At 41.8% G+C, this 21,330-nt stretch overlaps 1 protein-coding gene across 1 annotated transcript in view; it reads left to right on the plus strand.

Moving 5' to 3' along the window:
* Positions 1-21,330, plus strand: part of LOC124788283 (calpain-7-like) — a 94,724-nt gene that overhangs the window by 22,303 nt on the left and 51,091 nt on the right. Inside the window, exons 2-3 of the mRNA XM_047255512.1 lie at positions 11,394-11,554; positions 14,653-14,848. Of these exons, the coding sequence (XP_047111468.1) occupies positions 11,394-11,554; positions 14,653-14,848 (357 nt within the window). The remainder of the gene's footprint in view (positions 1-11,393; positions 11,555-14,652; positions 14,849-21,330) is intronic.

Consider the following 21,330-nt stretch of genomic DNA (forward strand, 5'->3'; position numbering starts at 1 on the left):
AACTGCTCCTCCGCCTGCACTGTCCACTCGTCCTTGGTCTCCAGGAAACCAAGTTGCACCCAACTGACCGTATTGCCTTTACCCACTATACCTCGGAGCGGTATGACCTCACCCTTGTGGATGGTATTCCAGCTCATGGTGGGGTCATGTTGCTCGTTCGGGACGATGTCTATTACCATCCCATCCCATTGACCACCCCACCCCACTCCAAGCAATAGCTGTCCATATTACTCTTCCTGCCTTTACTTTTTCAGTTTGTACCATCTACACTCCATCGTCATCCGCAGTTAGTCGGGCTGACATGATGCACCTGATTGTTCAGCTTCCTCCGCCGTTTTTATTGTTTGGCGACTTCAATGCCCATCATCCCCTTTGGGGCTCTCCTGCATCCTGTCAAAGAGGCTCCCTCTTGGCAGATGTCTTCAACCATCTCAATCTTGTCTGCCTCAATACTGGCGCCCCGACTTTCCTCTCGGACTCTACTCATACCTACTCCCACTTGGACCTTTCGATCTGTTCTACCACTCTTGCCCGTCGGTTCGAGTGATATGTCCTTTCTGACACCTATTCGAGCGATCACTTCCCCTGTGTCGTTCGTCTCCTGCATCACACCCCATCCCCACGTCCTTCGAGCTGGAACATACCGAAAGCTGACTGGGGACTTTACTCCTCCCTGGCGACCTTTCTGGACCACGATTTTCTCAGTTGTGACAGTCAGGTCGAATACCTCAAGGCTGTTATCGTCAATGCTGCCGAACGTTCCATTCCTCATACTACTTCTTCTTCACGTCGCGTTTCCGTCCCCTGGTGGAATGAGGCTTGTAGAGATGCTATCCGTGCTCGACGACGTGCTTTACGCACCTTTCGCCACCATCCTACGTTGGCGAATTGTATTGGATACAAAAGACTCCGAGCGCAATGCCGTAGAGTCATCAAAGACAGCAAAAAAGCTTGTTGGGCCTCTTTCACCAGCTCCTTTAATAGTTTTACTCCCTCTTCTGTCGTCTGGGGTGGCCTGCGCCGGCTGTTGGGCATTAAGGCCCACTCCTCGGTACCTGGCCTGACTTCAGGTAATGAGGTCCTTGTTGATCCTGTGGCTGTCTCCAACGCCTTCGGCCGCTTTTTCGCGGAGGTTTCAAGCTCTGCCCATTACCACCCTGCCTTCCTTCCCAGGAAAGAGGCAGAAGAGGCTCAGCGACCTTCCTTCCACTTGCTGAATCTGGAAACTTATAATGCCCCCTTTACTATGCAGGAACTCGAACGTGCGCTTGCACTGTCCCGGTCCTCTGCTCTGGGGCCAGATGCCATTCACGTTCAGATGCTGGCACACCTTTCTCCGGTGGGCAAAAGCTTCCTTCTTCGTACCTACAATCGCATCTGGACCGAAGGTCAAGTCCCCATGCGTTGGCGTGACGCTGTCGTTGTTCCTATACCCAAACCCGGGAAGGATAGACACCTTCCTTCTAGATACCGCCCCATTTCTCTTACGGGCTGTGTCTGTAAGGTGATGGAGTGCATGGTTAATGCTCGGTTAGTCTGGATTCTTGAATCTCAACGGCTACTTACCAATGTCCAATGCGGCTTTCGTCGCCGCCGCTCTGCTGTTGACCACCTTGTGACCTTGTCGACATTCATCATGAACAACTTTTTGCAAAGGCGCCAAACGGTAGCCGTGTTCTTCGATTGGAGAAGGCTTATGATACCTGTTGGAGAGGAGGTATCCTCCGCACTATGCACAGGTGGGGCCTACGCGGTCGCCTGCCCCTTTTTATTGATTCCTTTTTAACAGATCGAAAGTTTAGGGTACGTGTGGGTTCCGTATTGTCCGACGTCTTCCTCCAGGAGAACGGAGTGCCTCCGGGCTCCGTCTTGAGTGTAGCCCTTTTTGCCATCGCGATCAATCCAATTATGGATTGCATTCCACCTAATGTGTCAGGCTCTCTCTTTGTCGATGACTTCGCGATCTACTGCAGTGCCCAGAGAACATGCCTCCTGGAGCGCTGCCTTCAGCGTTGTCTAGACAGCCTATACTCATGGAGCGTGGCAAATGGCTTCTGGTTCTCTGAAGAGAAGACGGTTTGTATCAACTTTTGGCGATATAAAGCGTTCCTTCCGCCATCCTTACATCTCGGTCCCATTGTTCTCCCATTCGTGGAAACAACTAAGTTTCTAGGGCTCACATTGGACAGGAAACTTTGTTGGTCTCCGCACGTCTCTTATTTGGCGGCCCGTTGTACACGTTCCCTTAATGTCCTCAGAGTTCTTAGTGATTCATCTTGGGGAGCAGATCACACTGTCCTGCTTCGCTTGTATCGGTCCATAGTCCGATCGAAGCTGGATTATGGGAGCTTCGTCTGCTCGGCCATCCCTCTTACGCCATCTCAACTCCATCCACCATCGGGGGTTACGTCTTGCGACCAGAGCCTTCTACACTAGTCCCGTAGAGAGTCTTTATGCTGAAGCTGCCGAATTACCATTGACCTACCGGCGCGACGTACTGCTGTGTCGGTATGCGTGCCGGCTGTTGTCAATGCCCGACCACCCCTCTTATCAGTCCTTCTTCGCCGATTCTCTCGACCGTCAGTACGGGTTGTATGTGTCTGCCCTGCTGCCCCCTGGAGTCCGCTTCAATCGCCTGCTTCGACAATTGGATTGTGCCCTCCCTACCACCTTCAGAGAGGGTGAGAGCCCGACACCACCTTGGCTCCAGGCTCTGGTTCACATTTATCTCGACCTCAGCTCACTCCCGAAGGAGGGTACTCCGGCTGCAGTGTATTGCTCACGGTTTGTCGAACTTCGTGCTCGACTTGCCGGTCACACTTTTATTTACACCGATGGCTCCAAAACTGACGATGGTGTCGGCTGTGCCTTTGTCGTCGGGGACGTCACCTTTGAATACCGGCTCCTCGACCAATTTTCCAGCTTTACGGCCGAGCTCTTTGCTCTCCATCAGGCCGTTCAGTATGCCCGCCGCCACCGCCATTCATCGTATGTACTCTGCTCTGACTCACTCAGTGCTCTTCAGAGCCTTGGAGCTCCCTATCCGGTCCATCCCTTGGTGCAACGGATCCGGCAGTCCCTCCATTCTTTCGCTGATAACGGTTCTCCTGTCAGCTTTCTGTGGGTTCCCGGACATGTAGGAGTGCCTGGGAATGAGGCTGCTGATGCTGCAGCCAAGGCTGCAGTCCTCCTGCCTCGGTCAGCCTCTCATTGTGTCCCGTCATCTGACGTTCGTGGGGTTGTTTGTAAGAGGCTAGTGTTGTTGTGGTGGGATGCTTGGTCATTCCTTCAAGGAAACAAGCTCTGGGCAGTCAAACCGCTCCCAACTGCTTGGACAACCTCCTCCCGACCATCTTGGCGAGAAGAGGTCCTTCTGACCAGGTTGTGGATTGGGCATTGCCGGTTTAGCCACCGTTACCTGCTCTCCGGTGACCCAGCCCCGCAGTGCCCTTGTGGTCAAGCATTAACAGTGCGCCATGTTTTATTGTCGTGTCCTCGCTTTAGTCAATCTCGTGTTGTCCTGTCCCTGCCATCTACTTTACCGGATATTTTAGCTGATGACGCTCGAGCAGCTGCTCGTGTTCTGCGTTTTATAACTTTGACTGGCTTGTCCAAAGACATCTAACTCTTTTACTTATTTTATCTGCATCTTTGTAAGGACTTTCTGGTGTCCCCCCCCTCCCCTTGAGTTTTACTAGATTCTATGTGCTCTAACGATTGTGACTAGGCGCTAATGACCTCAGTAGTTGAACGCCCTTAAACCCCCCCCCCCCCCCCAAAAAAAAAAAAAAAAAAAAAAAAAAAAAAAAAAAAAAAAAAACCATCTTAACCTCTTCTGCCTTAACATAGGAGCACTTTCCAGTCCGACTCCTCACACACCTGTTCCCATTTGGACCTATCCTTTTGTACTGCCCAGCTTGCCCATTGTCTTGAGTGGTTCGTTCTTTGTTACGCTCACTTGAGTGACCATTTCTTGTCTGCTCTCTGTCTGCTGACTCCTACCCCATCCACATGCATGCCTCAATGGCAGCTTACCAAGGCTGACTGGCAGCATTACTCCTTCCTGGCGACCTTCGCAGAACAAGATTTCCCTAGCTGTGATGACCAGGTGGACTATCTTACCAACGTTATCCTTACTGCTGCAGAACATTCCGTTCCTCGCACTTCCTCTTTACTACATCGTGTCCCAGTCCCTTGGTAGACTGAGGCATGCCATGACACAATTCGCGGACAGAGATGTGCTCTCTGCATTTTTAACAGCCACCCTACATTGGAAAACTGCATTCATTATTAACAGATGCATGCAAAGTGTTGTCGAGTTCTTTGGGATAGCAAATGAGCTAGTTGGATTTCATTCACTAGTTCTTTTAACAATTCCACACCTTCCTCTGTTGTGTGGGCCAACCTCCGACAGCTCTCTGGAACCAAGATCCATTCCCCCATTTTCAGCCTGACAGTAGGTGCCGATGTTGTCATGGATCTTATTGCTTTCTCCAACATCTTGGGCCGCCATTTTGCGGAAGTTTTGAGCTCTTCCCACTATCAATCTGCCTTCATCCATCAGTAACAAATGGAGGAGGCTCAGGTGATACCCTTCTCGTCTCCGAATCGTGAGTGCTACAGTGCCGCCTTTACTATGAGGGAGCTAGATCATGCTATCAGTTCATCCCAGTCCTCCGTCCCAGGGCCAGACACTGTCCACATTCAGATGTTGCAGCGCCTCTCTCTTGCGGGCAAGCACTTTCTGCTTAACACATACAACTGCATCTGGGCTGAGGGTGCATTTCCTGGATGCTGGCGTGAAGCCACTGTCATACCAATATCTAGGCCCGATAAGGACAGAAACCTTCCTTCTAGCTACTGCCCCCATCTCTGTTACCAGATTTCGAACATGGCATTCTGCAGTTGACCATCTTGTTACTTTGCCCACCCATGTCATGAATGGTTTTCTGCGGAAATCCCAGACTGTGGCCATGTTGTTTGATTTGGAGAAGGCTTACGACACCTGCTAGAGAACTGGTGTCCTCTGTACTCGTTACACGTGAGGCTTCCATGGGCACCTGCCCTGTTTTCTTCGGGCATTTTTACAAGACTGAGTTTTCAAGGTGCGTGTGGGTTCTACCTTGTCATACACCTTTATTCAGGAAAATGGTGTGTCTCAGGTTCTATCCTGAGCTTCATCCTCTTTGCCATCACCACTAACCCTATAATGGCCTGCCTCCCACCAGGTGTCTCCGACTCCCTTTTTGTCGATGATTTTGCTATCTATTGCAGTTCTCCATGGACCTGTCTCACTGAGTGGCGTCTCCAGCACTGTCTTGATTGTCTTCACTCCTGGAGCATTGCTAGTGGCTTTCGCTTTTCCACTGACAAAACCGTCTGTGAATTTTTGGCAGCACAAATGGTTTCTCCCACCATCTCTACATCTTGGGCCTGTTGCCCCTCCGTTCGTTGACACTACAAAATTCCTGAGGCACATGCTCGATAGGAAACTCTCTTGTTCCTCCCATGTCTCTTACCTGGCAGCCTGCTGTATGCAGTCCCTCAGTCTCCTACGTGTCCTCGATGGTACTTCTTGGGGTGCCAATCGAAGCACCCTCCTCCGTTTGTACCAGTCTCTTGTCTGTTCGAAACTCAACTATGGGTACTTTGTTTATGCATCTGGACACCCATCCCTTTTACGCAGTCTCTGTGTTGCCGTCTGTCAGGAGGTGGCGTCCCTGTGGCATCGCCAATGGTCCTCCCATCATGGGAATAAGCTTTGGCTTATTAAGCCTCCTCCGGTGCCTTGGCTGACCTCTCGGCCCACCCGTCGGTAGGAGATTATTTTAACTTGGCTGCATATTGGGCACTGCCTTTTTAGCCATCGTCATTTGCTAAGTGATGCTACTCCACCACTTTGTACGCATTGTGCTCAAATTTTAGTTGTCTACCTCTTCCTGCTGGAATGCCGTTTTTTTTTACCAATTTACGTTCCAGCTTGGGTTTGCCATCTGATTTATCAGCTGTTTTAGCGAATCATGCACGGACAGTTGACTGCGTTTTACTTTTTATCCACTGAAGCAATATGGCGAAGGCCACTTAATTTTTCATTTTGGACCTCTATTTTTGTATGGTGTTTGTTTAGCCCTACTTCCATGTACCTTTTCTAGCTGTCTCCTATTGTCCATTGGGACTGACACATAGTTGTTTCCCTCATCTCTGTGTTTGTGTTCTATAGTTTTGACTTGGGTGCGTATGACCCCAGTTGTTTTTCGTGCTCCCCCCCCCTCCCCCCCCCCCAAAAAAAAAACAAAAAAAAAAAAAAAAACACTGATACTGTGTTTTATTTTGGCGCATAACAGTTCTATCAGAATTAGATTTCAGTATTTGGTCGGTCAACAGACTACTTTGTAGCTTCTGCTTTCAGCGATTTTATCCATGACGTACGCTTACACAGCTGGTAAGTTTTCCTTAATTTTAGATAGCAGTTCAGCCTTCCTCATTAACCTGTTGCATTTTATTTACCTGTCTCGCAACCACATTAAGATTGTAAGCCAGAAATCATATTTAGTAGATACTCTGTTCTGTCGACGTCCGCTAATTTCAGCAACTTCCAGAACTTTGCAAGTTAGTGTGAACATTTTTGTACTTGAAACTTCCTGACAAATTAAAACTGTGTTCCAGACCAAGTTCCCAGGTTCGAGTCCTAGTCTGGCACACAGTTTTAATTTGTTAGGAAGTTTCAAATAAGCTTTTTGCATCTGGATACAAGTACTTGCTGAATTTGTCATTGCTGGATGTTGTGTGTGTACAGTACTGGTTCGAAAATATCATTGTCAAAAAGGAGAATGGCACAAAGACGGATAGATGGAAACAAATGTACCATTGGAACCCCTTAAAACACATAATTGGCACCACCAGAAAAAGAAATGCAAATTGAGTTTACAAATCAATTTGTTTTGCCAGGGAAAGTAGAATGATAGAACATGGGTATTTAAATTTAACTGATTTTTTGATGTTGCTGCAAACATAAATGCATTTCATTTGTGGTAAAAGTAGCAAATACTACTTGCAACAATCGAAGAGTAATTAAGAGATAGTCTCTTGGTGAGACACTGCATCACTGTTTCATTTCCTGTTATTGAATATTTTATACGATAGGCAAGAGATATTTGAAGTTTGCATATGACATCCTCAAAGTTTTTAATCTTAAGTGGAATCCTCTGATTTAGTTAATTGAATAGAGTTTCTTCAGAATGGCAATATGTACCCCTCTAACTTTTTCTCTATCTTTTTATCACAATTTGTATTCATTAATAATAACACAACAACAGTGGCAACCACTCTGGTTTTTAAGAATAACTGCTCTTCTGTAACAAGTACTTGCAGGAAGTTCATTAAACAAACTTGCCACAGTGACTTGAAGACACAAGCTTGAGGAAGTTTTTGTTCTAATATAAACAACTCAGCAAGTGCTTACAGAAGTTACTTGCTAGTGTACACAAGCCTTTTGTAATATTTTGTACCTAGGGGCAGTTTGACATTGGCAGCACTCAAAGACAAATGAAAAACTGTCAAGCAGTGCTGATTTTCTCCACTTCTGGCAGCACTAGTGAAATCACCAGGTTATCATGGCCAAACAATAGGTGACTTTTTTCCCACTTTAAGATCGCGTATACTACTTCTACTTCTGCTGTTATTCTTACACTGCTCTGCCAGTGCGGATGTCTACCTGTCATACAATGAAGGTTCTTGGGACTGGTTGTCTTAGTTATTGGTGAATCTTGCAAGTTGGATGTTAAAGATCCATGGAACTTTTTCATTCCTGATGTTTCATCCAGAGCTGCATTGCACATCTTCAGAGCTGCTGGTTCTTCATAGTCTTGCTGACTGATGGGTCAAACATAGGAGAGCATTATAAATACCATGAAAAAGTATATAGATAAACCATCAAAATTTATAAACATGGGGATGAATATAACAGAAAAGAAGCAGCTATGAAACTTAGTGATAAATTGTAGCTCTACAGAATTGAGAGAAAAATTTTATCTTTAACAATGATTGTCACTACCAATCACATCTAAACTTCTACCATGTCCCTTTTTCACAATACAAACTGTCAGTCACCAAGAATCTGCGGAACCAGGTGCAAGTCTGTAGATGTCCAATGCAATTCTGAATGAAATGTCAGTAACGAAAATGTCTTATTGGCCATGACCATACAACCTGGAAGCCAATTTACAATATGTTCTTAATTTACGTTAATTTCTTCCATTATCAGCATTTCTTCACAGTAACTACTCTTTGCTTCGCTCTGTTGTCGTTTTCTACATCTTTCACTGTGTTACCAGCCTGCTTTTCGCCACCCCCCTCCCGCCTCTGTTAAGTGCAATGCACTTAGCTTTTCATTCTTATTAACTTTTGCATGATGTTTAAGCAGTAATCTCTGTCTGCATATTACCCTGTCTTCCAACTTTAAGCTCTTAAGTTTTCATATCTTGCCCGATGCAGTCCCCAACAATCAGTCTTTCCTTTTCAGCCCATGTGGTAAGTCTTCCCTGACCCGCGGTTCTGGGTGACTTTCCCAAAATCTACCCCTTTTTCCTAGACTTCTCCAGTCCTTTTCCTATACCCCTCTTTCCTTCCCCTTCAACCCTTCTGTCTGAAGGGGCTGCTAACTCTGGCAGCTTGCCAATTTACAACAGCCTTCTATGCCTGTGTTCTGCCACTGGTTGGTGAACAGATTTTTGGTCTATCCAATTTAATTATTTTGTGAATATTTATGCAGCTTCTTTCAGATAGTACTTATAGATAACTGCATCTCTATGAAAAGCCTGATTTTACTATTAATATTGTCTGCGAGATCATTAATCTACAACATGAACAAGGATAATAGCACACTTCCCTGGGCACACCTGAAGTTACTTCTACATCTGATGATGACCCTCCTTCGAAGATAACATGCTGCATCCTCCCAAACATAAAGTCCTCAGTTTAGTCACAAATTTCACTTGATACCTTATATGATCGTACTTTTGACAGTAAGGGTAGGTGTGATCGTGACTCAAATGTATTTTGGAAATCAAGAAATACTGCATCTATCTGACTCCCTTGATCCCAATCTTTCAGTACATCATATGAGAAAAGTGCGATTTGGGTTTCATGTGATCGACATTTTTGGAATCCATGCTGATTGGCATAGAGAAGGTCATTCTTTTTAAGATACCTCTTTATTGTTTGAGCTCAGAATATGTTAGAAGATTCTACAACAGATCGATGTCAGGGATATTGGATGGTAGTTTTCTGGATCACTTCTACTACCTGGCTTGTAGATGGGTGTGATCTGTGCTTTTTCCCTGATGAGAGAACACTTTTTTGCATGCCATTGTTTGACTTTCTTCAGCCAGCACAAATTTCAAACGATCCAACAATGAAGTATAGTAGGGTCCAGATAGGGTTCTCTTCCAAATAATCTACGAGGATTATACTTTGGGAATGCCCCCGAGCCCCCAAAAAAGAAAGAAAAGTTGCCATCACTGTACCAGCTGACAAAATGGCCTTTGCATTCTTTGGTGCACTTTCACCAGCCTTTGTCCATTGTTTTGATTCTGGTTTGTAATCACCGATCTATGTTTTATTAACATCAGTAATTGGTTCAAATGGTCTTGTGGATTTGCGATTAAACATCGACAGACATTGTGTTAAGATGCGCTGGATGCTCTTTTGGTCGACTGTGAGCAATTGTGGCACCCACTTCGCACACAGCTTCTCTATGGCCATTTTGCGATGCAGGATATTATGTGCTCACTCAGTTGAGTTGCCTACAGTCTCAACAGTTTCATTAATTTTTATTCGTCATCTTGCATTACCATATCATGGATTTTGTCATTGGTTTCCTTTGTGGTGACCTTAGTTACCTGGCCACAGCGCGCTTTGTGTTCGGTGCTTGTCCGACCACATTTGAATTCATCAATACAAAAGTAAATGGTCTTTAGTGATGGAGTAGAGTCCGTGTGGACTTCATCCAATTCTGTTTTAATTTGTGCAGCAATCCAACCCTTGAAATGAAAATGTTTAATAACAGTATGAAACTCAGTTTTCTCCATTTTCAGTTACAGTTGACACATGAAACAATTCAGAAGGCTGTCAACAGTGAACTGTTCACGGTAAATTGTTGAAATTCTGTATATGATCCTTGCAGTAATGAAGCTTATTGACCATGGAGGTGCAACAAAAATGTTCCAACCTTTCATGGAAATTCACCAGACGTATCAAATCAGCCTTGTATTTGTTAGGGGATGGAAGTTTCTATCGAAATGTCACCACAAGACCTCCAAGGCACGATTGACAAAAACATCTGACTCTCACTACCAGAATTGCTTTGTTGAAAATATTGTGAAAAGGATAGTTGCTAACCATATAGCAGAGATGCTGAGGCACAACAAAAAGACTATCATACAAAGCTTTTGGCCAAATGGCCCTTCATGAGACACACACACCCACCCACCCACAGTCTCAGGCTGCCTTGGCCTTGACAGCCAGAGACTGTGGTCATATGTGTCTCAGTTGTGTGTGTGTGTGTGTGTGTGTGTGTGTGTTGTTTGTTTGTTTGTTCTGAGGGAGGACCATTTGACCGAATGCTTTGTCTGACAGTTTTTTTTGTGCCTCTCTGTGACCCAGGGTCTCCTCTGTATGGCGAGTAGGAACTATCCTTTGAATAATATTGTCATTATTTCATTCTGGATTTTCCATTGTTAGAATTGGTTTTTGGTGAGAAGTACATTCAGAAATGACCATGCCTTTATTTGCCTTTATTTGCCTTTATTTGCATGAAAAGTTTAGAATGTGTTGCAATTTGTGAACCAAATCAAGTAAAGCTCTTTAAAAGTCACCACAACAAATTGGCTTTTCAGAATTGCGTGGAAAAAGAAGAAATTTCTGATAGGCCTAAAATATATTTATAAAATTGTTTTTGTTGTAATTACTATGCAAACTAATCATTACTGAAGACACATTGGATACTACGTTTAAATGCAGTTCTGTGTACAGGAATATCTGTTTGAGATGACCTTGGATACTGTTTCTATAGCGTTAATCTGTACATAAACAATGTACTTAAGAATACATAAATTCTATTAATTTTTTTTAATGTGCAAATCTTTTAGGAAAAATTGCTGTATTAAATTTTAATACTCTGTCTGCAACTTAGTTAGCATAGACTAGATACACTCTTTGCGCAATGCAAAGATTTACATGCCTGTATAACAACAAACAAATTCAATTAAAAAAACACAAAAACAAAAAAAAATTCTGTGCAGATTATACAGTATATGTGAGTGAAGCAGTAGGTGCAAACCTAGTATCACAGTATATATATTTTAATTTTTCAAAGGTTTTATTGTATTTTTCAGTATGTGCCCAACGCAATGAAAATACTGGCAGTTCTGAAGTGAAGCAGCAGCTTCTGAAGTGCAAGTTTTTATTTCATCAAGCATTAAATGCTGATGAAGCAGGCCACAAAGAAGAAGCCATTGAACTTTATTTAAATGCTGCAGATCTTGGTTTGAAAGCAGTAGGTATAAAAATTTCTTGTTTGCTGTACGTTCAGTGTATACAAATCACTGACAGAACATTCATTACATTTGAGTTACAATGTGTGATCATGTGTTTTTCAAAAATGGAAGATTGTACAGGATCAGAAAATATTTTCTGCCCTTTCCTTCTTGTCCCTAGTAGTACATAAAACTTGCTATTTTATGAAAGAACTCTTTTTAAATGTGATAACTCTACTTTTATAATAATTGAAACTACGGGTTGGAAGTCAGCAATATTAGGAAAAGTATAGATTGCTAGTTACCATAAAGATGGCATTCTAAGTTGCAGAGAGGCACAATGAAAAGACTGTTACACATGTAGCTTTTAACCAAAGCCTTCTTCAGAAAAAAATACACACACACACACACACACACACACACACACACACACACACACACACACACACACACCCCTCAAGCACACATGACCAACATCTGTCAGTTTGGACTGGAATTCTAGTATTTTATTTTCTGAAGAATGCTTTGGCTGAAAGCTAAAAGTGTAACAGTCTTTTCATCATTCCAGTCTGCAACTCAGCATGTCATCTGTACAGTGAATAGCAATCTATGCTTTTCATAATACTATTACTACTTTTATAATAATTTGATGGATAAAAAATGTACTCACCAAGCAGCGGCAGCACGTTAAAGAAGATTATAATTACGAGTATATAAGCTATTTTAGCCATTGGCTCCTTCTCCCTGCAGATGGGTTGAAGGGGAAGGAAGAAGGGTGAAGGAAAAGGACTGGAGAGGTGTAGAGAAAGGAGTAGATTTCGGAAAAGTCACCAGGAACCGCAAGTCAGAGGAGACTTACCGGACGGTATGGAAAGGAAAGACTGATTGCTGGGGACTGTACCGGATGATATTTGAAAATGTGAGAGCTTAAAGGTGGAAGACAGGGTAATATGCAAGACAGAGATATTTGCTGAAACATCGTGTACGAGTTAATGAGAGTGGAAAGCTGCGAAAAATAGACAGGTCTATTCTGCTACTGCTTGATGAATAGATTTTTTATTGTCACTCATCAGTGGCATCTTTTCAGCATAATACTGTATTAACACAAGTTACTAAATGTAATGGAACTGTTGACATGAAAAATAATGCTGACAGTTGTCATTTTTGCCGTGATTCAACAACAGTCATTTGCTGTTAGAATTCATGTATAACTTAAAATAATAAAAAGCTCAGTATACTGATCACATCGTGGAACCTAAATCATGCAATCATCACAATATTAACTGACAGTTACACAATCATTTCTTCAGCATTCACAATGTTTTTAAGGCTATTTTTCCATCTGTGCCAACCACTACGGTACTGACAGGGTTTTTCTAAGCACATGAGCTATCATAATATGGCCCTTTAGGTCAGCACTGTGTCTGTCCTTTGTGGCTAAAGTCTAGATCAGGGACAGTGGTAGTCATGACAGTGTTTCTCTATTGCTTATAGGTCAGCAACACATCAGTTTCATGTAATCAGTGAGATGATACTTTCATGTAACCATATAGATGTGAGAAAAGAGATAATTAGTTTATAACACTGAATTTGCAACCATTCTCTTGTCCACTGTTAACACAAATATTTGACATTTTTCTAAGTATGTCACGATTTGCAAGGTTGTGGCTAGGTTGGGACCTTATAGCTCAGATTAAATTTATAATCTTGGCTTTTTTTTTCTTTTTTTTTTTTTCTTAGTGTGTCACGAATTATGAGGTGGTTTGCTGGAATGTGAGTTGGGTTTTGAGTTGACAAAGCCATCAAATATGAAAGATAAAAACCTGGTTGTGCTGACAAATATGCAGCATAGCCTGAGGTCTATGTTAGGTCAGAAAGTGACAGTTTTCCATGCAAAAAATTAAATTAATAAGCTCAGGTGTCACATGTATTTATGGAATAGGAGAACCACATCATCAGTGAGATGGTCACACTGACAGTATCAGTACCATGTACTCTTATGGTCTTATAAAGTTGTGCGTCTCCCATCCTGATGCAAGACTTTATATTTGGCACTGCTTCAGGAGTTTGTGTGCCAATTCCAGTGCCTATTTATTCAAAACCTCCTCATTTGAGCATAAGTTGTTTTTAAAATCTGTTATTGTACTGTATAACATGAATTGAACCTATGGTAATGTCATCTCTCTTCTGCAGATTAAGAATGGGGTTGATATGGTGTCATGATTTCTCAAGCATGATAGAATTAAGCAAGCAGTACAGAACCAGAATTCAGCTAGAAACTGTGTGTTTGCCTTGAGGCAGTATAGCTGACAGTGCACTAATACGTGGACTTCATTCATCCTGTGTTTTAGAATGAGAGCACTTAGTGACTTCCAACAAACTGTGCATATAAAATCGGATGTTTATGAAACATTTTCTTGTTGACATTCCCACAGAATGATAAAAGGAAGAAAAGTTCATGATTTCACTACATTTTCGCTGTTCATGCTGTAAAACTTCAGCACCAGACATAACATTTTAATTTATTACTTCTTTATTACTGACTCTAGCTGAAAAACTGGTTGGAAACAGTATCCACACATCTTCAGTATCAGGCATGACATCTGTATTTATTACTTCTGTATACTACTAACTCTCTTCACAACACACTTGTCAGACAATATCTGCATATATCACTGAATGTACGTGCAAAAATTATATCATTGTATAACACATAGTTCAGGACGTGATGATGTCATAAACATTAAGAAGCATGAAAAACTTGATTTTACTTTGAGTGAAGTGCAAATTGCCTACATGATGTTCATCCAGTGTTTCATAATGAGAGCACTTAGTGACTTCAAACAAATTTTAAGAATAATTTCAAACCTTTTCTCACTTCAGGCTTAATTTCAGATATTTGACACTTAATTCGTTTGTAAAGTATTCACAGGGGGTTTGATTCTTTAAAGAATAATGGACTGACAGATACCTACTAATGTGTAGTGTTTTAATGGCATACAAAGTTTTATGACAACACTAGATTTTTACTTAAGATTTGTTTTGAAGTATGTTATCCATCACACTTATTGATCATTCTTTTTAGGTTTTCTTTATTATTTGTAACTGTGTTTTGTAGAGAGCAGCAGCTGTCAATGATCCTGTGCTCCATGCTAAACTTACGAAGGTTACTTGCAATGCTGTGGAACGGGCTGAGGAACTGAAAGGGATTTCTCACAAACCAAAGGAAACTTCAGTCTCTGTCCAACCATCTGTCCCTACAATCCCAGAAGCAAAGAGCCCTAGTATATCAGTGAGAGCTTCATCTCAAAGAGGTAATGTGTGTTTGTATTTATGTAACATACATCAAAGACTGTCTTCCATGCTAAATAATGTCAGCAGACTGTTTTTTTTTTTTTTTTGGTCTTCCCCTAATAAAGACAGACTGCATGATAAGGTCAGTGAACATACACATAGCATGTCTTATCAAATCAAATAGTGGAAACTCCAGGTTGGTATATCAACAATATTAGGAAAAGGATCGATTGCTACTCACAAATTGCAGACACACACTAAGAAAGACTGTTATATGTTTACGGTTTAGCTTTAGCCTTCTTCAGAAAAGAGAAAACACACTCACACACCACACAAAAACAAGCAAGCACACCTCACACAAACATGACCACCATCACCGGCAGCTTGTACTGGTACCAAGATATTCAAGAAATTGTAACATTTAAGTATGAACATGAGTAATCAGCATTTGTTTTTTTCACATTTTGCTGGCTACTTTCATTTTAGGGACACCATTACCCTTTACACAGATCTCAACTGATGGACCAGGTGTATCTATATGAATGTGTTACAAAGATGCACTTGTCAGTGTGTACCTTTGACAGGTAAAATGTGTCTGATTTTCTTGTGGATGATGTATTGCAACTAGACTAGCACTTCACATGAAGTTTCAGAGATTGTCATTACTCTTCTTGAGGAAAAGTAAAATGATCTTTTAGAATTGATATGTACATTCTTTGTATTCCCGTTCAGTGGTGTGAAGCAGTATTTGCCATTGCCTTTGATCACAGACTGCATGAGAGAGAATAATTATGGTTGCTTCACCTATTTGTAACTTGTCTGTTGAAAACACAATAGCCTTTAAAGGATCTGAATTAGGAAAACAGCCACAGAACACATGCATCACTCTATTCAAATGTAATACATTTAATCTGAAAATATTTGCTCCTGTATACGACATAAAACTGAATTTAAAGCTTTTCTTATAATGTCTGCAGTATTCTCTATTTTTGGAATGTTTTAACATCATGTGCAGTATACGTAATTATGTTTCTTTATTATTAGTGGGCCTTAATTTCACCCTCCTCCTCCATCCGTCTTCCTCCTCCCCTTATCCTCCTCCTCCTCCTCCCCCCACCCCTGCCTCCTCCTTATTCTTTATGATTTACTCCTTTATCTTTCTGTAGTTTTCTAACTGTTCAGTTGGTTTTTATTTTTTCAAAATATTTAGTTTCCCTATTGCAAAGAATGAAAAATAATGGGAGATGGTAAGGGAGACTGGCAAAATTTTGGAGAATACAGACAATACAGAAGTGTCATAATCATAGTGTGGTAAATGAAGATGAAACAGTTTATTTATTTAATTTATTTATTCATCCTTAGACCATTTTTACAACAGTGCTGGACATGCAGATTGATATATTACAAAAATAATGTATATATATATATAAAACATACACCAGCGTTGAGAAGGAAGCAATGGATTGCATGTAATAGAGATGGAAAGGACCTGCTGATGTAGCAGAAAACATGATGATGATGATGGTGATGATGATATGAAAGGCATGCAGATTAGGATAGGATTAGGTAAGGATAGTGCAAGAAATTGGCCATGGCCTTATCGTTGGAACCAACTCAGCATTCACATGAACAGTTTGGGAAAAGCACGGAAAAGCCAAGTCCAGATGTGTCCTCCTGAATGCGAGTCCAGTATATTAGTACTGGCTTAACTACTTTGCTTGGTACATGATTTGGAAAGAAAACTGCACATAACTAGTCTATAAGGCGATTAAAACATGCATGCCCAAGAAGTTTAATCAGTGATATAACTAGAACATGAAATTTTGTTATATTACACTCCTGAAAAAATGTGACCACATGAACACATTATATAACACTGCTGAAAAGTATAAAGGCATGAACACCCAAACACCTGGCAACACTATATTCACCACAACTAATCTTGAAATACATTACTGGCCATTAAAATTGCTACACCACAAAGATGACGTGCTACAGACACAAAATTTAACCGACAGGAAGAAGATGCTGTGATATGCAAATGATTAGCTTTTCAGAGCATTCACACAAGGTTGGCGCCAGTGGCGACACCTACAACGTGCTGACATGAGGAAAGTTTCCAACCGATTTCTCATACACAAACAGCAGTTGACCGGCGTTGCCTGGTGAAACGTTGTTGTGATGCCTCATGTTACGGAGGCGAAATGTGTATCATCATGTTTCTGGCTTTGATAAAGGTCGGATTGTAGCCTATCGCGATTGCGGTTTATCGTATCGCGACATTGCTGCTCGCGTTGGTCGAGATCCAATGACTGTTAGCAGAATATGGAACAGGTGGGTTCAGGAGGGTAATACGGAACACCGTGCTGGATCCCAATGGCTTCGTGTCACTAGCAGTCGAGATGACAGGCACCGTATCAGCATGGCTGTAATGGATCATGCAGCCACGTCTCGATCCCTGAGTCAACAGATGGGGACGTTTGCAAGACAACAACCATCTGCACGAACAGTTCGACAACGTTTGTAACAGCATGGACTATCAGCTCGGAGACCATGGCTGCGTTTACCCTTGATGCTGCATCACGGACAGGAGCGCTTGCGATGGTGTACTCAGTGACGAACCTGGGTGCACGAATGGCAAAATATCATTTTTTCAGATGAATCCGGGTTCTGTTTACAACATCATGATGGTCACATCCGTTGTTTGGCGACATTGCGGTGGACGCACATTGGAAGCGTGTATTCGTCATTGCCATACTGGCATATCACCCAGCGTGATGGTATGGGGTGCCATTGGTTACGCATCTCAGTCACCTCTTGTTCGCATTGACGGCACTTTGAACAGTAGACGTTACATTTCAGATGTGTTACGACCCGTGGCTCTATCCTTCATTCGATCCCTGCAAAACCCTACATTTCAGCAGGATAATGCACGACCGCATATTGCAGGTCCTGTACGGGCCTTTCTGGACATAGAAATGTTCGACTGCTGCCCTGGCCAGCACATTCTCCAGATCTCTCACCAATTGAAAACATCTGGTCAATGGTGGCCGAGCAACTGGTTCATCACAATACGCCAGTCACTACTCTTGATGAACTGTGGTATTGTGTTAAAGCTGCATGGGCAGCTGTACCTGTATACGCCATCCAAGCTCTGTTTGATTCAAGACCCAGGCGTATCAAGGCCATTATTACAGCCAGAGGTGGTTGTTCTGGGTACTGATTTCTCAGGATCTATGCACCCAAATTGCGTGAAAATGTAATCACATGTCAGTTCTAGTATAATATATTTGTACAATAAATACCTGTTCATCATCTGCATTTCTTCTTGGTATAGCAATTTTAATGGCCAGTGTAGCAATTTTAATGGCCAGTCATGTAGATCTCCTCTCTTAGGAGGTGCATATGAAACTGAGAAAACAGGAGCCAGCAATAGAAACATTCTTATGTAAAGACAAACACAGGATGTTTGGTACATTTTTTAACAGAGTAAAAAGAACTCCACAATAAATGAGGCTGTACTGTTTATGTAATCCAACATATTCATTTACACTGCAGAAACACTTTTCGACAAGAAATGAGTTTAATGCTGCTCTAAAAGCCATTCCCTCTCCAACTTCTTTATGTATGCTGGCAGTTCATTGTAAAGAATGACACCAAAGTGCCTCAGAGGTCTTTGAGTGTGAGTTTTCTTTTCTCTCTCTACATGGAGTAACCCACAGTTGCAAGTGTTACAACTACAATAATCACTATTAGTTCGCAGGTTTCCAAGATTAGCTCTTGCCATCGATACACATTTATATGTGTGTAGGGAGGCTATTGTAAACACACACAACTTGCAGGACTAAGAACTTGCAGTGAGTTCTTGTAGAGCTGTGTAACAAGATTCAAATAGACCCTTCCTGTAACGCAAAAAATGTCATTTAAGATATTATTTCATTAGTTACAAGGGACTGGAAGTAACCAAAGTAAGCCATTCTGTTACCTTTGAGGAACATACTTTAGAAATGATTTTCAGAGAAAGCAATGCAGAACTGAGTCTCTGGGAATTTACTTACATGGTCTTCCCAGTTTGTCCTGATCAACATATAATCCTGAAAGCTTTGCACATCATACCATTTGTGTCTCATTTCCACCCAGTACCAGCTGGAGATACTGGTCATGATTCATTTTTCCAAAATGAATGTACTTTTTCTTTACATAGTCTGTTGGCATTGAACCATGAGTGCAGATACTTTCAATGACTTGATTAGTTGTTGTAGACAGAGATCCTTAACATCACTCACTATTACACTAGTGTCATCTGCAAACAACATGATCTTAGCTGCAATTTCTGAGGTCTTTGTATCATTTATATAATTATGGCACAGAAGGGGGTCTAAAAGACTACCATATGGTGCACCTATTTTGACTTTCTTTCCATCAGATACTTATCTGATGTCATGATTGGAATGAGTTGATGCAAATTCCACAACCTGTGATCTATTTTGCAAATAAGATTGAAACCACTTATTTTCTATCCCAATTGCTCCCATCTTATCTAAAAGATTTCATAACTGACATTGAAGAAAGTTTTCAAATGATCTACATTAACTTCTACAATATTATAGTTATTATCTAGATTGATAATTATTTCATTTGTGTTATGCATTATTGCAGTTTCTGGTCTTTTACATGTTTGAAAGTCATGTTGATTAATGTTCAACAGCTTGTGGGTATTTAAGTACTTACGAGTTTGTTGTTTCATCAGTATCTCAAATACTTTAGAGAATGATGAGAGGAGTGATATGGGCCGATAATTTTCAAATATATCTATTATCACTTTTGAAAAAAAGGTTTCATTTCTGAAGTTTTTAATCTGTGGGGGAATACTACCTCAGTGAATGATAAATTGGCAACATGAGCAAGCAGCTTTGCAGTTTGTGAAGTCGTACAGATTGTAAGTGACACTGGTAGCTCATATATACCTGCTGACATTTTGCATTTGAGGCTTTTAATCGCCTTTACTGCTTTTCCAATTTGCAACGAAGGCATTCTCCAGGAGGTGTTTGAAAACTGACTAAAGGTTTCATAGATGCTCCTGAGTAGGGCCCACCCAGATGTCATGCAGGTAATTGACACAATAAGGAATGTCCTGAATCAACTGATCCAAAAACCATAGATAAATTCAAGGCACAAACAAGGTTCCACAAGGCAAGCAAGTAAACTGGTAAAGTCCAAATGGGTTCTTAAGGACCAAGACAGTCTGAAGAACTGTGTCCAGTGGCAGCTGCAAGTAAGCATGGAACAAGTTGATGCAGTATGCTCCTAACAACTTTGCCAACAATTCCACCTGCCCTGGGATGGAATACTTATCCATGACAAATTGCACATTGATTGTCAGATTAAAATTGCCAGATTAGATTAGATTTGATTTACTTTCATTCCAACTGATCTTCAATGAGGAGGTCCTCCAGGATGTAGAACATATCAGAAAAACAATAATACATCACAAATATTTACAACTAAAACAAATAAGCTAATGTACCTTCCACAGGTCCCAAGCCGGAAAGGTGCACAGCGCCATCGGGCTTCCGAATCATCATCCACCGACCTGGGAAAACAGAAGAAATGATGCCCTGACCCTCCCAATGCTGCAACTCAACCTTTACCATGTCTGCACATGGCAAGCAGAATGGAGCGGGGGCAACAGAGTTAAGGTTTCGCTGATGGCTTAAGAGAAATATATGCCTTGAAATTTTCTGCCTGCCCCAAAATATTCTCAAACAGCAGGCTGTATGACTGCAACGAGGTGTGCAAATCATGAAAAGGAATAGATTGAGACACTAAATGCTCTTCATCAATGATCTGGAAGCTAAAAACAGAAAAATTGGCTTGCTCAAAGATATTTTGCAGCAGTGGTGAATTGACCACAAACAATGAAACAACGTTAATAGATATTTCACAGTTTTGTAAGGTGCTGAGATGGAGTATTTCACCCTTAAAGGAATGCTCTGTTAATTATAAGACACAACCTGAAGAAGCAGCCACTGAAACTTCAGGCACCACAACAGCTCGTACGTATATTAATGAAACTGATGTTGCTCCCATGTCTGCTTAAAATTCGACCAGTTGCCCATTCACTAACAGCGTAAGCAAATTACTCTTGAGCAATACATGCAAGGTATCGCTTGGAGCGTCACAGGCCAGTGAATACACCAGGGCATCCAATGCCGGAGTCATAGCCCAGTGAGTGTCACAACAGTTGCCAAATGGCCTATCTGATGGCATACTCGACACATATCCTTCACATCGATCTTGGGAAACATACAACAAATGACAATTGGGGCAGCACTACTGGTTTGCACAATGAGCAGGACACCTGTGTTGCAAGAGTGAAAGTGAAGAAGAATTGCATGATCTGTAGAATGGAATGAACACTCTAATGAGTGCAGAATATGGATCGAGAGTAAATTTAAGAAAAATGAAAGTAATGAGAAGTAGCAGAAATGAGAACAGCAAG

This window comes from Schistocerca piceifrons, chromosome 3 (genome assembly GCF_021461385.2).
Source record: "Schistocerca piceifrons isolate TAMUIC-IGC-003096 chromosome 3, iqSchPice1.1, whole genome shotgun sequence".
NCBI classification, from domain to species: Eukaryota; Metazoa; Arthropoda; class Insecta; order Orthoptera; family Acrididae; genus Schistocerca; species Schistocerca piceifrons.